This window comes from Cervus canadensis, chromosome 10 (genome assembly GCF_019320065.1).
Source record: "Cervus canadensis isolate Bull #8, Minnesota chromosome 10, ASM1932006v1, whole genome shotgun sequence".
NCBI classification, from domain to species: domain Eukaryota; kingdom Metazoa; phylum Chordata; class Mammalia; order Artiodactyla; family Cervidae; genus Cervus; species Cervus canadensis.
Genome location: NC_057395.1, coordinates 37,812,025 through 37,829,244, shown reverse-complemented (window position 1 = coordinate 37,829,244; position 17,220 = coordinate 37,812,025). Strand labels below are relative to the sequence as shown.

The 17,220-nt window shown below is 36.7% G+C and overlaps 1 protein-coding gene across 9 annotated transcripts in view; it reads left to right on the top strand.

The window, feature by feature from the left end:
* WAC (WW domain containing adaptor with coiled-coil) overlaps positions 1-16,967 on the top strand; it is a 79,347-nt gene extending 62,380 nt beyond the window's left edge. For all 9 annotated transcript variants that reach the window (XM_043480105.1, XM_043480106.1, XM_043480108.1 and 6 more), the window contains 7 exons: positions 3,627-3,872; positions 5,214-5,336; positions 6,174-6,322; positions 11,396-11,517; positions 12,762-12,948; positions 14,111-14,238; positions 15,524-16,967. In XM_043480105.1, coding sequence (XP_043336040.1) covers positions 3,627-3,872; positions 5,214-5,336; positions 6,174-6,322; positions 11,396-11,517; positions 12,762-12,948; positions 14,111-14,238; positions 15,524-15,593 — 1,025 coding nt within the window. In that variant the 3' untranslated portion in view covers positions 15,594-16,967. The remainder of the gene's footprint in view (positions 1-3,626; positions 3,873-5,213; positions 5,337-6,173; positions 6,323-11,395; positions 11,518-12,761; positions 12,949-14,110; positions 14,239-15,523) is intronic.
* Positions 16,968-17,220: the final 253 nt, after the last annotated feature.

Genomic DNA, 17,220 nt, shown 5'->3' with positions numbered 1-17,220 from the left:
TGGAGCTGTTTAAAAAAGTGTGAACATATAGCATGCTGGAAAATAGCATGCTGAAGACCTACCTGGAAAAAGCATTTTAGCTTTCCTGTCTTTGATCATGCCCTTTCTTCATTATCTCTTCATGTTTGTGCAAAATTTTGTTTTGATTTTGTTTCCTTTTGTTTTAAAGTTAAATATCTTTCTTTTTCATAACCAGCAAGGTGTGCCAGATTCACCCATAGAACTCTTGTAAGTTTACCATACATACTCTTGGACTCCCCCTCCCCCATTCTGTTCTTTAGAACTGGGGTGGAGCTCTTATATCTTTTTTTGTTTTTAAACTTCATGAGTAATTCTGCTAAAGTCATTCTCAAAATCAAACCTCTGAAAAAAGAGAATTTCTGGCCTTAAGAAATGTTACATGCTGAAGGTTCCTATAAATATTGAGTGGTGTCAACTGGTTTCCATACTGTTCATCAATAATCTCTTAAAAACTGTGAAAGACATGTATCCATAGGATAAATAAACATTTATTTACATTGTTACATTATCTCTGTGGGAGTGATATGTATTAGTTTTCTGTTTTGGAGTGTTCTTCTTTTCCTGGAATGAGGAATAACACTGAAGAACTTTCCAGCCCCTGTTAGTTTTTCCAGTCTGGATTTAGGAGCACTGAAACAAATTTGGAAACAACACCTTCTCCAACTCCTGTCCTTGAAGGCAGAAGAAAACCTAAGTAAAAGCAACAAAAGGGTCATTTCAGAGGGGTATAAGTACTGACTTAATTGTTCATAAAGGAAGTAAAAATAGAACTTGTTTCATTCTGAACATCATTAAGATATTTAAACTGTTTATTCCTTAAGCTGAATTTAAGATATGATGATCTGGAGAAAACTGCTGCTATTGTCTAGAATTGCTTCATGAAATGTAGTAACTTTTCATAAGGAAGATCTTATTTTCTTCAAGTTTCTTTGTACTTGTTTATGATTCCAAACAAATGTTTGAAAGCAAGGCTGAATATGGTAAGCAGTCTGCTAAGACTTACAGACCCTCCTTTAAAATGTGTGCTTGTAAAATGAAAGTATCTGTCTTATAAAAGATGTGGAGACCAAAATGGATCATAAGAGTTCAGCACATACATGAAATGTAGTGAAAGCAGCTCTGAGTCTGTATTTTAGAGAGCTATTGTCCCTAGTTCTTTTGACCATTACAGCAGTATTGTTAAAAGGCTGGTAAAGGAGGTTTGGTTTTTTCTTATTTTGCAATAAGCTTGTTATTAATTCCCAGCTTCTTTGAGGCCATGAAGATTAACGAATGTTTAGTTCCTAGAATTGGAATTAAAAATCTGTACTTACTAGGTAGCAATGTGATATTCAAATACAGTGTTCCTGAGACTTTTATATATCATAGTAGCAGTCTTAATTCGGTTCTATAATGTATGTGAGCTTGAAAAATCTTAAGGAAATGCCAGGATTGTAAGAGTGTATGGATATCTTGAATAATCTAGTCTAAACGTCATTACCTTCTGTTCTTAATTCTTTGCTTCATTAAAGTGACTGTATTAATAAAATTTGATGATATAAAAATACTAGTTTGTGTTCCTTTTCCTGTTGGTAGACATATGGTTTGTTTCTAGTTTTGTGCTAAATTTTTTTTTATAAAAGCACAATACCATTTCAAGAATTATTGAATATTTTCTCCTAATTTACATATATTAGAGTTTCTCTAAGGGTGTATACCTAAGGTGAATTAACTGGGTTATGAAGTGCATGTACCTCCAGTTTTTCTAGAGAATGCCAAATTATCTTCCAGTGTAGTTATATGAGTTTAGCTTCCACCTGAGATGCTGTTTCTATTACTCTCTATCAGTATTTGGTATTTTTAGACTTTTGGACATTTTTCTCAATATGAATGTAAAAGAATATTCTGTTGCTTTTTAATATATATTTTCCTGATTATCAGTGAAGTTGAGGATCTTTTGTTTTTTAAGCCATTCAGGTTTTTCTGTGAATTGTCTTTTCGTGTCTTTCATTCCTTCTTATTGTTTGTGTTTCTTTAATTTGTAGAAATTCCTTAAAGTATTTTGGTTACCAATCCTTTGGGTGTAATTATTTTGCTCTTGTGTCATTTTCTGCATCCTCACATCAAAGTTATTTTTTTGTATTTTCCTCTACTATTTCTTAAGACTTAAATGTATATACAAAAGTTAAATCTGCCTTAAATTGGTTTTGTTTTAAATTTTTAAGTTTTTATGTCTGACATGCGTGTCACTAGCTATATTCTTTTTCTTAAAGAGTTTTGTAGCTTTTACTAACCCATACCTCTTCAAATGCTACCAAGAATGCTGTTGGGGTTTTAATTTCAGTTACCTTAAATCTATGTAAATAATTTGCAATGACAGCTTTCAAATTATAATTTTTCATAAATAGACATTTTTTTGTGTACATTGAAACACGGGTTGGGATTTTGTGGGAGGTTTTTTTGTTTTGGTTTTTTTTTGGCTATTAAAGAATCTTTTTTAGTGCTGATAACCTTGAAATGATACAAATAGAGATAGTTCATTGCCTTATATATTTAATTCCAGAAGAGGAGTATGTAATTCCAAAACTCAGTTGTTAGGTATAAAAGTTCAGAGTAGGTGTCTCGTCTTATTTATCACATCCATAGTCCGTTCTGGGGTTGCTCACCATCACTCCTATTCTGATTTTCATATTTAAGCAGACTGTTTTTTGTGGTGATGAACATTTTCACCTTTATGGTGCATATAAATTAATTCTTGGAGAATTGTATTGTCCCTTTATATCTTAATGCAACCTTATTTGGAAATGTAGTCAATACAGGACAGTACCATGGAGGTATTGAGAGTCCGGTTCCAGACTACAACAGTGAAGCAGGTATCACAATAAAACAAGTCAAATGAATATTTTGACTTCCCAGTGTATATAAAAGTTATGTTTGCATTATACTGTAGTCTGTTAAGTGTGCAATAATAGCATTATGACTAAAATCTGTGATAACCTCTAGAGGGGTGGGATGGGGGTGGGTGGGAGGGAAGCTCAAGAGGGAGGGGATATATGTATATAGTATATCTATGGTTGATTCACAGTGGTGTACAGCAGAAACAACATTATTGTAAAGCAATTATATTCCAGTTTTTAAAAATACGTACCTTAGTTTAAAAAGAATGCTGTTGGGAAAATGTTGTAGGTAGACTTGCAATACAGAGTTGCTGTAGAAACCTTCGATTATTTGGGGGGGATGAAGAAGGCAGTAACTGCAAAATGCAGTAAAACAAGGTGTGCTTGTACATGTTTTTGAGACAGCATTACTAATAAGCATAGTGGTGCTTTGAACCACAGATACAGGTATGGTTTGGTATGGTAGCGTCACTGCCTTCCCTGGTGACTTCAGGCAAGTTACATAGTCTTTTTTGTACAGTTTTGTCATCTGTGAAATCAGAGTGTGAAGTATCTACCTCATATCTAGTCAGCCAACTATTTGCTGAGCCCACTCTGTGCTACCTTGGGAATGAGATTACTTGAGTTAGGTGCCTGGCACATACATGGATCCTGCTTGTTTGATGTTGGTTCCAATTTCCAGTATTCAAGTCATGTTTTTCAGCCTTACTCTGTCTCCTTTGTCTTTAGAATCTACATCAGGAGACAAGTCTGTATCACACACTTGCACAACTCCTTCCACATCTTCAGCCTCTGGACTGAACCCCACGTCTGCACCTCCAGCATCCGCTTCAGCAATTCCTGTCTCTCCTGTTCCACAGTCACCAATACCTCCATTACTTCAGGACCCAAATCTGCTTAGACAGTTGCTTCCTGCTTTGCAAGCCACGCTGCAACTTAATAATTCTAATGTGGACATATCCAAAATAAATGAAGGTAAATTTTCATGGTAACAGTTTCTCAGAAGTTCATTTGCAATGTGCAGAATTACATAATTAGTAAAATCCCCAGTATAGGAATATGCTTTGTTTCATTTTGAAATTTACATTTGAACTGCATGCTTCAAAAGATATGATTGAATTACCAATGCTTTAATTTTCTGTGTATTCTCCAAGACTTGTTTGTGCACCTGGTAGTTACCAGAGATAATTGTTCTGTTAACTTAATGTTTTTGGAAAAAAGAGTATTTACTAAAATTGATAGAAAACACTTAGTCTCCAACATATTTCAAAAAGCCTCCTGTATATTGGTAAATAATTATTTGAAGTATTTTAAATATGCTATTTACTAGAACTAAGCTAAGTGTAGGAATTCAGGTAGTTCTTGAACTACTTAAACATCAATGAGAAGGGAAGTAATGGATCATGTGGATCATGTTATGCTGTTTTTCCTAGTTAAATTGCATTGTTAATTCCAATTTTGCTTTTCAGTGTACTACTAAAGTATTTAGATAGCCACCTCAAAGAAGTCTGGGTAAAAATGGATATAGTTTGTAAACCATTCAGATTGAAGTATTAAGTCTTACGAACATCGCAAAATTTTGTTTGCATACATTCTCATATATTTAACAGTACTGTTAAGTGGTTAAGTTCTTCCTGTATCATAAAAATGGAGCTATCTCAGGCTAGTTGGTCATTAATCTTCCAGTCTTATTCTTCTCAATATTTCTGTATTCTCTTGTTTGATAGGTAAAGATTTTACTAGGCAAAGTAGGACTTTTAAACAGTTTGAAGAAACCATAGCCTAAGAAAATGTTGATAATAAAATATCTTACGCTCCAAAAATAGTATTTCAAAGTACCCAGCTTTTTAACATCCATTTTTGAAAGATTTTTGAGGGTAGGTGTTGACGTAGGATTTGAGTGCTCAGCTTGTCTAGTAAAGCAGTTGCATGAAACAGCTATTTATCCTGTTAATTACAAGTAACGTACTAAGCACCTTGCCTATGTATGGTTAGGTTTCTGGTGTAGTCAGAAGTTCCAGTGAATACTCTGCTGATTTAAACACCTTTAAGGAGTTTTCTTTTAACTGAACACCTAAATTTTACTGGAAAGGAAACTCTACTGTTTTATTGTATAAGCCAATTCATTTTCTTTGCTTCTGCCTCAGATCATTCCCCATGTCTTGACCTGTTGTATTACTCCTGTTTTCTAGACTCAATTTGGAAATTCTAGTATGAAACAATTTTTTTCTGGGTTCTTATTTGAATTTTCGTTTTTACTAATACTACATATGCTGCTGTGTTTTTATTTGAATTTAAGATGTACTGTGCTTCTAGTTCTTACAGCAGCTGTGACACAAGCCTCATTGCAGTCTATAATTCACAAGTTTCTTACTGCTGGACCATCTGCTTTCAACATAACTTCTCTGATTTCTCAAGCTGCTCAGCTCTCCACACAAGGTATTTATGTACTTTTAGATACCTCTAGAGTTGTGTCTTTAAGGCAGGCAGGTGGGATTAATAACAGATTTCTTTTAATCTTTGAAGAGAAAGTAGCTATGATAATTTTATTTTGATTTTTTAACACTCCTTTATACAAGTAGTATTTTTCTTTACCTTTTTAAATGAAACAAGCTTTTCACATTTATCTTATGCTGTTGCCATCAGATCTGTAATATATATTTAATTCAGCATGTAAGTCCTTAATGAGGTATCCTGCTCCAAAGCTAAAATAAACTATGATATGCTCTCAATCTTTGTGAAACATTGAATCTGTTTTCAGAGTTGAACTTTGGTTCCAGTTGGTGTTATATGATTTTTGATCAGAGGATGTGGAAATGCTTTAGTCCTGCCTTGAGTTAGCCAGCCCTCTTCTCTGTGCAGGTGTCTAGTGGAGATGACACCAAGGAGCAGACAGGAAATAAGAGTCACTTGATTTATTATCCCTGAGTCCCAGTGCAGAAAGCTGCTCAAGTGAGCAGGACTGCTGATCAACCAGTGCAGTGAAAAGACTCTTAAGAGATCCCTTGGGTAACCTCATGGGGTGGGAATCTGAGGGGAACTAGAAGTAAGGCTAAAGATCAGGATGCTTTCCTGGCGAGACTGTTCAGACTTAGAATGGGTGCTGCATTGGGTGGCTAGTCTCTGACAGGTCATGTGGTCATTGTGGCCCCAGTGGGTAGAGATGCTGACTTTTTCAGATAGGTGTTCTCTTTGAGGTTATGGGGCATGTGCAGAGTTGTAAAGATCTGCCCCACGTCAATTACAGAAGTTTCTGGTTTATTTTACTCTTTGCAGCCCAACCATCCAATCAGTCTCCAATGTCTTTAACGTCTGACGCATCATCCCCACGATCATACGTGTCTCCAAGGATAAGCACACCGCAGACAAACACAGTCCCCATCAAACCTTTGATCAGTACTCCTCCTGTTTCATCACAGCCAAAGGTAAGTTCTGACAAAACGTGGTCCACTGGAGAAGGGAATGGCAAACCACTTCAATATTCTTGCCTTGAGAACCCCATAAACAGTATGAAAAGGCAAAAAGATAATGACACTGAAAAATGAACTCCCCAGATTGGTAGGTGCCCAATATACTATTGGAGAAGAGTAGAGAAGTAGCTCCAGAAAGAATGAAGAGATGGAGCTAAAACAAAAACAATGCCCAGTTGTGGATGTGACTGGTGATGGAAGTAAAGTCTGATGCTTTTGTAAAGAACAATATTGCATAGGAACCTGGAATGTTAGGTCAACAAATCAGCGTACATTGGAAATGGTCAAACAGGAGATGGCAAGACTGGAATGTCAACATTTTAGGAAATCGGTGAACTAAAATGGACTGGAATGGACGAATTTAATTCAGATGACCAGTATATCTACTGTTGTGGGCAAGAATCCCTTAGAAGAAATGGAGTAGCCCTCATAGTCAACAGGAGTCCAAAATACAGTACTTGGGTGCAATCTCATAAATGACAGAATGATTTCTGCTTGTGTCCGAGGCAAACCATTCAGTATCACAGTAATTCATGTCTGTGCCCAACCACTAATGCCAAAGAAGCTGAAGTTGAATGGTTCTGTGAGGATCTACAAAACCTTCTAGAACTGACACCAAAATGATGTCCTTTTAGGGGACTGGAATGCAAAAGTAGGAAGTCAAGAGCTATCTGGAGTAACAGGCAAGTTTGACTTAAGAGTGCAAAATGAAGCAGGGTAAAGGCTGACAGAGTTTTGCCAAGAGAATGCACTGGTGTTAGTAAACACTCTCCTCCAACAACACAAGAGATGACTCTACACATGGAAATCCCCAGATAGTCAATACTGAAATCAGATTGATTATATTCTTTGCAGCGGAAGATAGAGAAGCTCTATACAGTCAGCAAAGACAAGACTGGGAACTGATTGTGGCTCAGATCATGAATTCCTTATTGCCAAATTCACACTTAAATTGAAGACAGTAGGGAAAACCACTGGACCATTCAGATATGACCTAAATCAAATCCCTTAGGATTATACAGTGGAAGTGACAAATAGATTCAAGGGATTGAATCTGATAGAGTGCCTAAGAGCAATGGGCAGAGGTTCGTGACATTGTACAGAAGTGACAAAGATTCAAGGAATTAGATCTGATAAGAGTGCCTAAGATCTATGGACAGAGGTTTGTGACATTGTACAGAAGTTGGTGATCAAAACATCCCCAAGAAAAAAGAAATGCAAAAAGGCAAAATGGTTCTCTGAGGACTTCTTACGAATAGCTGAGAAAAGAAGAGAAGTGACAGGCAAAGGAGAAAAAGGAAAGCTATATCCATCTGAATACAGAATTCCAAAGAATAGCAAGAAGAGATAAGAAAGCCTTCCTCATTGATCAATGCAAAGAAATGGAAGGAAACAATAGAATGGTAAAGAGTAGAGATCTCTTCGAAAAAATAGAGATACCAAGGGAACATTTTATGCAAAGATGGCACAATATATGCCAGCAAATTTGGAAAACTCAGCAGTGGCCGCAGGACTGGGAAAAGTCAATTTCCATTCCAATTCCAAAGAAAGGCAATACCAAAGAATGTTCAAACTACCACACAGGTGTACTCATCTCACACGCTAGCGAAGCAATACTCAAAATTCTCCAAACTAGCCTTCAACAGTTGGTGAACTGAAAACTTCAAGATGTTCAAGCTGGATTTAGAAAAGGCAGAGGAACCAGAGATCAAATTGCTGACATCCATTGGATCATAGAAAAAACAAGAGAATTCCAGAAAAACATCTACTTCTGCTTTCTTGACTATGCCAAAGCCTTTGACTGTGTGGATCACAACTAGCTGGAAAAGTCGTCCAAAAGATGGGAATACCAGACCACCTTACGTGCCTCCTGAGAAATCTGTATGTAGGTTCAAGAAGCAACAGTTGGAACCAGACATGAAACAATGGACTGGTTTCAAATTGGGAAAGGAGTACGTCAAGTCTGTATGTTGTCAACCTGCTTGTTTAACTTACAAGAGTACATTTCACAGAGTATATCATGTGAAATGCCGGACTGGATGAAGCACAAGCTGGAATCAAGATTGCCAGAGGAAATATCAATAACCTCAGATATGCAGATGACACCACCCTTATGGAAGAAAGTGACGAGGAACTAAAGAGCCTCTGGATGAAAGTAAGAGAGGAGAGTGAATAATCTGGCTTAAAACTCAACATTGAAAATACTAAGATCATGGCATCCAGTCCTGTCACTTCATGACAAAAAGATGGGGAAACAATAGAAACAGTGGATGACTTTGTTTTCTTGGGCTCCAAAATCACTGCAGATGGTGACTGCAGCCATGAAATAAAAAGACGCTTGCTCCTTGGAAGAAAAGCTATGACCAACCTAGATAGCATATTAAAAAGCAGAGATTTTACTTTGCTGACAAAAGTCAATCTAGTCAAAGGTGTGGTTTTTCCAGTAGTCATGTATGGATGTGAGAGTTGAACTATAAAGAAAGCTGAGCGTTGAAGAATTGATGCTTTTGAACTGTGGTGCTGGAGAAGACTCCTGAGTCCCTTGGACTGCAAGGAGATATAACCAGTCAATCCTAAAGGAAATCAGTCCAGAATACTCATTGGAAGGACTGATGCTGAAGCTCCAGTACTTTGGCCACCTGATGGGAAGAACTGACTCCTTGGAAAAGACCCTGATGCTGGGAAAGATTGAAGGCAGGAGAATGGGTCACCAGAGGATGAGATGGTTGGATGGCATCAGTGACTCGATGGACATGAGTTTGAACAATCTCCTGGAGTTGGTGATGGACAGGGAAGCTTGGCGTGGGGTCGCAGAGTCCACTGAACTGACTGAAAGGTACATCGCCTCTGAGGGAAATTGGGAAAGAACACACTTTTGGTTAAAACAAGTTTCATAGTGTTCTAGACTGTGTATGAAGGAAGAGCCCTTTTTTGGGAGTGAGATGGTGGTGGGATGCATGGCAGGTGAGTGAGAATAGATGCAGGTTAATCTCAGCTAATGGAAGGCTTGGAGGGGGGAGTTGCACCAGTGCCCCTCCTCTGCACTGATGCTCTTCTCTCTTCATTGACTTCATGGATAAAGAAGATTTACTAATAGAGTGTTATTTTTGTAGAGTTTTTTTTTTTTTTTTCATTTTTTTTTAGTAGTTGGAGGCTAATTACTTTACAATATTGTAGTGGGTTTTGTCATACATTGACATGAATCAGCCATGGATTTACATGTTTTTTAGAAACATGTTTTTAAAAACATGTTTTTACATGTTTTTAGACTCCAAGGTGTAAGAACATGTTTTCCAGTGATTTCCCCATATGTTTTTTATAGAAATGAGTCAGTTTCTGTGGCAAGAGCTTTGTATCTGATTTTCACATCAGCTACTGTTTGCTTCATTTGATAGAAAATTAACTCTTTCGTTAAGTCTGATTTTTATGGTTGAGTCATTTTTAGACCCAGGTGTCTCTGAATATAGAACCCATTTTATGAAGTTATATTGCTTGTTTGTCCAAGTAAAACCTTACGTTGTTGGCTCCTCATAGCAGTTAGACTGTTGACTAGTCTCTGTCCGTACTGGGCTGTGAACAGGATCTTGTGATGCTGCTGTCGGGTTTTATGCTGTATTCTTTGCTTCTTGCTCACAAATTCATAAGCAGTTCCCAGTCATCCTCATTCTGTGCTTTCGTAGAATACCACCAGTAAAACTTGAGCTATTTGGAAGTTGAAATGTATGAGTTTTAACTTTTTTTGAACTCTTACTGGTAACTCTTTGGGGAAATTGTTTTTAAAAGCTGTAAAACAGTGGGCTGTTAAGACACTTTCATGGCAAAGAATGTCTTATTTAAATAAAATCATAAGCAGAAGCCTAAAAATAAAAATGTATTGAAACATGACTTGAAATGGATGGTAGGCCAACTCTTAGGTCTTCCTGTTGGCTCATTCCTTCCCTACTTGAGTCATGTTTCTGTGTGTGTTGTAGATCGCTGTTTTAAAATTTTGAGTTACAGTTGTTAGTTTTCTGTGTAGTTCCTTATTGTTTACTTGTGTTTTGATGAGAGAAGAATTAAAATGTGAGTTTTAGCACAAGAGACCTGTTCTTAGAGCTTATAACTTACCTTGTGGTATTCTAAGAGCACAGTGAAATATGGCTGCACATGGCATGAGTGGTTGTGTTGGGTTTACAGTTGATCGTAACATTGTCACTTCAGATCCTGTAAGCAGATGGCTTGTAGTTGCTTGCATTATAAACCTTTCAAATTGTCTTTAAAAGTAAGTGGACACTTGATCTTATATAAAAGAACATGCTTTTGTACATATTTTGGACTTACATTGAAAACTGCTTGTTTTCTGTCACACGTGTGTATGTGGAAATATATGTGTCCACAGTGGCAACCATGGACCTATTGATCTGCCTCTGTAAGGTACCATCTCTTTGAAGCCCACTCCAGCTAAACTGCATATGGGCCATAGCTCATTCTCTGATAGACAAGTCAATACATTCTCTTCTTTTGTGATTGAATTTTAAGCAGCTGTATTTGGATGATGTGGTGTAATATATTTATTTTTATTGATACAGAAGTAATAGTAAATCAGGAAATTGGAAAGAAAATGGGCTTAAAATCAGGAGAACTAGTTTCTTAAGCTGGTTGGCTTAAGTAATTGTTTGGCCCTGGGCCATTTTATGAAGAAATTGGATCTAAGCCTCAAAAAACTTTCTTCTAACCACATGACCTTTGGGAACTCATTCGATTCCTCCTCTTTAAATCTCTGTATTTTATATTGTTCAAGATTACTAACTAGACTTGGAGGGATCTGAGGATTTGGGCCCTAAATAACAATAGTCTACATAATTAAGTGTGGCTGTATCCCTAATACTAATCTTATTGTGAACTTTTACGACAATTCTTACCTTTAAAAAAATCACTGAACAGAAATAATTGGGAAGTTTTCATTGGCAGAACTTCTGCTCTTATCTGGTTTTCACTGCTGTTTGTCTATGTGGTAGAAGCCTGTCTCACCAGATTTTGACATTCCAGGTTAGTACTCCAGTAGTTAAGCAAGGACCAGTTTCACAGTCGGCCACACAGCAGCCTGTAACTGCTGACAAGCAGCAACAAGGTCATGAACCTGTCTCTCCTCGAAGTCTTCAGCGCTCAAAGTAAGTTGATGTTGTGTGTTGAGACAACACTTTTTTTCTTATATTACCATATTACTTGGATATTACATATGTATAGTAGAACTTGATCTTGGAAGAATCCAGGGATAGCCTAACATAGTTTTGTATATTATAAAATTTACAAAGGCAAATCTTACTAGATTGTCTCTAGTAGTGAATCCTGAATTATTTTGAAGAAAGTGGCTCTCTATTTAGAGTTTTGCTTGATGGAATACAATGGGAGTAACTATATATATGACACTTCACTTGCAGAGGCACATGATTTTATACTACTTCATTCATTGGAAACGATAACTTCCCAATAGCAGTTTTAGATTTGAGTTTATTGATAAAGCCAAAAACCTCACATCTGAAACTTGGGTCAGTATTTTCCAGCTGATGTGTATCAGGCCTTCCCAATAGCCTCAATTCTGATCCTTTAGTCTTTAGTGGCTGCAATATAATTTTAAATATCCTCAGTGATGAGAACTTTTCATCTTTTGGGAAATTTCATTTTTGGAAATAAATTTCCAAAAAATTCATCTTTTGGGAAATTTCATTTTTGGAAATAAATTTCATTTTGGAAATTCATTCAGAGCAAAGTCTGGTGCGAGGCAGCTAGGAAGTCAGCTTGGGGTATTACATTCTTGATTCTCACTGCCACATCCCTAAATCCTGGCCCAAACCATACAGGTGAAAAGAAGATAAGCAGCCTCAGAGTGTTCCCCATTTTTGGTCTTATTTTGCTACTGAACTCATTCACTGTGAGGCAGTTACACTGTCTGTTTTGCTTCACATTATTTCACTCTCTGATTACTCACTTTACTCTGATTTTAAACAGTCAAACCTCTGTACTTTTCACCCTCCATGTCTTCATGTATTTAAGATATATTGATGTGCCTTATATCTACAACTGTTCGAATGTGACCATTGCTTAGTCACATCCTTATTTGTATTTGTAGTATACAAAGTTACAGGTTCTACTGTCAAGTTTGGGTGAGTACAGATATTTTAAATTCAGCCCTGACATTACTGTTCAGAGGGCTCTTTTAACCTCCAGACGTGTATTAGGAATATGATATAAGTATTCTTTGGATTTTAAATTATACTTATTTAATATTAAAATAATAAGTTATTCTTAGAAATTTGGGTATCTTTAAGTTAATGAAAGGTATTGACAGGCAATGTTTAGGATACCTAGAAACCACTTTTAACCATGCCCCACGTTCGGTTATCTTTTCTCGTAGTAGCCAGAGAAGTCCGTCACCTGGTCCAAATCACACGTCTAGTAGTAATGCATCAAATACAGCAGTTGTACCACAGAACTCCTCTGCCCGACCTCCGTGTTCACTAACACCGACGCTCGCAGCACACTTCAATGAAAATCTCATCAAGCACGTTCAAGGATGGCCTGCAGATCATGCGGAGAAGCAGGTATATCACACAGTCACAGCAGCTGTTCTGCCTGTGATTTGCTGGCAGCTCAATTCCACTGTGAGAAAATCTAACCCGGACCCTGCGGATTCGAGCAGTCTTTAAAACAACTAATTTCTCATTAGATTGTGTGTGGTCACTTTGTAAAATATTTGATATGTACTTACAGGATACTTGTGAGATAACTTTGTGGTTTTACCTATTTTAATTATCATTGTAGCTCCCATTATCAAGCGCTCAGCGTTTAGGTCTGTGCTAAGTGCTTTATGTTTATTTTTTCCATTTTCTAAAACTACTGACCAGTGCAGATCATGAGTTTTTCATTTTACTAAAAGAGGCCCTTAAGACCAAATAATCTGTACCAAGGTCACTCAGTTACTAAGAGTGATACAACTCAAAGCCAGCATGCTTTTCCTACTCAGCCGGCCACTCTGATCCTTTTAGTACAGTTGACCCTTGAACAACTTGGGTAGGGGGGCTGAGTCTCCACACAGTCAAAAATCCAAGTATGGTTTATAGTCAGCCCTCCATATCCACAGTCCCTCACCCCCAGATCGGCCAACCGTGGATTGTGTAGGACAGCAGTGTTTATTATTGGAAAAAATCCATGTGTAAGTGGGCCTGCCTGCACAGTGCAAAACCTCTGTTGTTCAAGGTTCAACTAACTACTGAGAGTACTAGTAGGGATGAAGGACCAACCCTAGCACTTTCCAGTTATTGCCACTGGCTATGTTTCATTTTATCAAATGACTGACCATCTAAAGTGTTCTGTAAGTTTATGGTCATGCATTGTATATCTCTCGATACGGGGATACAGTAAGGCCCTTTTATCAGTGTTATACCTGAATTTCACTTTGGTTGATCCAGCATTTTTTATTAACCACAAATCATGAATCCTTCTATATTAGTGCTGTACTACCATGAGACTGAAAATACTGTCTTCTCAAGAAGCCTGAGGGGGGAATTCTTAAAGGAATACATTTTACCATTAGAGATGGTTAAAAAAAAAAAAAAAAAATCATTCCCTTCCCCCTCCCCTCAGATTCATGAGCATTTTTGTGAATTTAGAAGACTTACTCTATAATCTTGATAGAAAGTTACACTCTTTATTTTTCTATGTGAATGTGGCTTACATTTCATGAGATTTTCATTTCTTTTATAGGCATCAAGATTGCGAGAAGAAGCCCATAACATGGGAAGCGTTCATATGTCAGAAATTTGTACTGAATTAAAAAATTTAAGATCTTTAGTCCGAGTATGTGAAATTCAAGCAACTTTGCGAGAGCAAAGGTACGCTTTTCACTGAAGTAAATTTTAATTTAAAATTCTGTTTGATATATCACACTCCATGATGCTGTGAACTGTTTCATAGTTTAGTAATGTTCCTGATGAACGGTAATGGCATCTAGATTTTTTTTCTCTTAACCCGTGGTATAAATGCTTTATTATTAAACTTTTTTCCTTGGATAATGACTACATAAGGTACTTGCAGTGTTTTATTTAAAAAGTCAGATGTTTAAAATAAATAAATAAAAAGTAAGATATTTACAGCGACCAGTTACCAGGAGTCCCCTCTTTGGTTGAGAGCAGTGCCCTCTTACTGAGGGTAAATATTTCAGTTGACATTCAAACTACTGATTACATTGTCCTTGAAGCATCAATAGATCCCTTGGAAATTACATGAAGTTTAGTTGTCTAGGAAGTTTAATGATATATATGTGCCTTCTTTAGTTGTTTTCACCTTAACTCGGTCTCGTATTTCTTAATGATACAGTGTTTTATCCAGGTGAGATTTCTGCACTGTGTTAGACAGCATAGGTCTTTCCAAGCCTGTTACAGAGCTGAGGCCACACTGAGGCCACACTCAGTGGCTTCACATCCTGTCTGTGTTGAGTCACTGGGTCAGACGTAATCTTGTCGTGAAACCGCAGATACCAAGTCATGGTTTATGGTAAACTTGGGAAAGTGAGTTTTTACCTAACCTTTCAACAACTAAAAAGTCTGGAAACACTTTTGAATATCAGTTGGGGTTTTTTTTTTACTCTAGGATTGCTCCGAAAGTAGTTCTGGCATATGTAAAACCTTACTTTGGCTTGCTCAACAGAACAGTAGCTTGCAGCTACTGAAACACAGTCACATGTCACAAATCATGTTTGACCATACAGATAATAAGCAGTAATTGTCACAGTTCACAGAAGAGGAATAGTGTTACAAAGTTCATAAAAATCTAGTTAGCTGTGGAGTTTGTATTTTTATATTTTGTTTTAAATATGCATGTCAGCTGGACTTTGCTCCATTTTTATGAACCTACATTTATATTGAGAATTTTTTTCATAATTATTGAGAAAGGGTTAGAAAACTAGGAAATATTTAACTTTTGTCATCCCAATACTTTAATATGTCATATTATCAAATGGTTATTTTGCCCTAACTAGACTGAACAGTTTTAAATTACTTCATCATAGCTAGTAGTTACTCCTTTTCTTTGTAAAGGTATTTTTGTAGTTAAAAGTTTGTTTTTTCTGTAAAATTTATAATGACCGCATGGGCTCTAATGCCATCTTTTATTTTTCAGGATACTATTTTTGAGACAACAAATTAAGGAACTCGAAAAGCTAAAAAATCAGAATTCCTTCATGGTGTGAAGATGTGAATAATTGCACATGGTGTTGAGAACAGGAACTGTAAATCTGTTTCCCAGTCTTAACATTTTTGAGCTGCATTTAAGTAGACTTTGGACCGTTAAGCTGGGCAAAGGAAATGACAAGGGGTCGGGGTCTGTGAGATTCAATTCAGGGGAAAGATACAAGATTGATTTGTAAAACCCTTGAAATGTAGATTTCTTGTAGATGTATTCTTCACGTTGTAAATATGTTTTGTAGAGTGAAGCCATGGGAAGCCATGTGTAACAGAGCTTAGACATCCAAAACTAATCAATGCTGAGGTGGCTAAATACCTAGCCTTTTACATGTAAACCTGTCTGCAAAATTAGCTTTTTTAAAGAAAAATTTGGGGGGTTAATTTATCATTCAGAAATCTTGCATTTTCAAAAATTCAGTGCAAGCGCCAGGCGATCTGTGTCTAAGGATGCGATTTTGAACCATATGGGCAGTGTACAAAATATCATGAAACAACTGTTTCCACACTTGCACCTGATCAAGAGCAGTGCTTCTCCATTTGTTTTGCAGAGAAATGTTTTTCATTTCCCGTGTGTTCCATTTCCCTCTGAAATCCTTGATCTGATTTTATCCATTTTTTAAGGCTCCTCTTTTTCTCCTTTCTTAAGGCACTGTTGCTATGGCACTTTTCTATAACCTTTTCATTCCTGTGTACAGTAGCTTAAAATTGCAGTGATTGAGCATAACCCACTTGTTTGTATAAATTATTGAAATCCATTTGCACCCTGTAAGAATGGACTTAAAAGTACTGCTGGGCATGTGTGCTGAAAGTACATTGATTGCTCAAATATGAGGAAATGGCCCAATGAACATGGTTGTGGGAGGGAAGAGGAAACAACTCTAGTCAGATGTGAATTGTATCTGTTGTAATAAACATGTTAAAAGAAACAAAAATTGTTATTTTTCTTTACCTTCGGTCAGTGCATATTAGAATTTAAACTACCTGGGGATTCTTTATCAGAACTATTCTTGTTGAACATTTATACTTCATTGAAATAATTCCTTAAGGGAGGTTTTGTTTAAAGCATATTAACAGGAAAATGTGTATAAGACTATTTAATGAAATAAGAAATTCAACAAGAACCGTTAGTCACTTCCCAAGTGGTTGTCTTTTGTTAAAACCCTGGTTCACCTGTCTTGCTATGAGGACATTTCATTTTGAAGGATGTCTGTGTTGTAGCTAACTGTTCAAGTCTGGTGCTGACTGCTGTTCTTAGCCATCACAAAACGCTAAATTTGTGTAATTGGAGCTTCCTGCTGGAGACGGTGGGAAAGCTCAGCTTTGTATATTGTTTCCTAAAGTATATTAAAATAAAAAAAGAAACTATTGCTACTATAAAATTACCTTGGCTTTTTTTTTCTTTGCTAAAATATTGGTCACGTGGCCTTAGCATGACACTGCCAGTATTAAATCAGATCACAGGGGTTTCTTTATGCAGAAAAATCTCTTAATTCAAAATCTTATCCAATTTAGAGACTTTTTTTCCTGTTGAGGCAGATGCATTCATGTGCTTTCAGAACTGCCAGCACCAAGGGCTTATTTTGTGATGTTAGACATTGTTGCTACATTCTGGGATGCAAAAATTCAAAATGC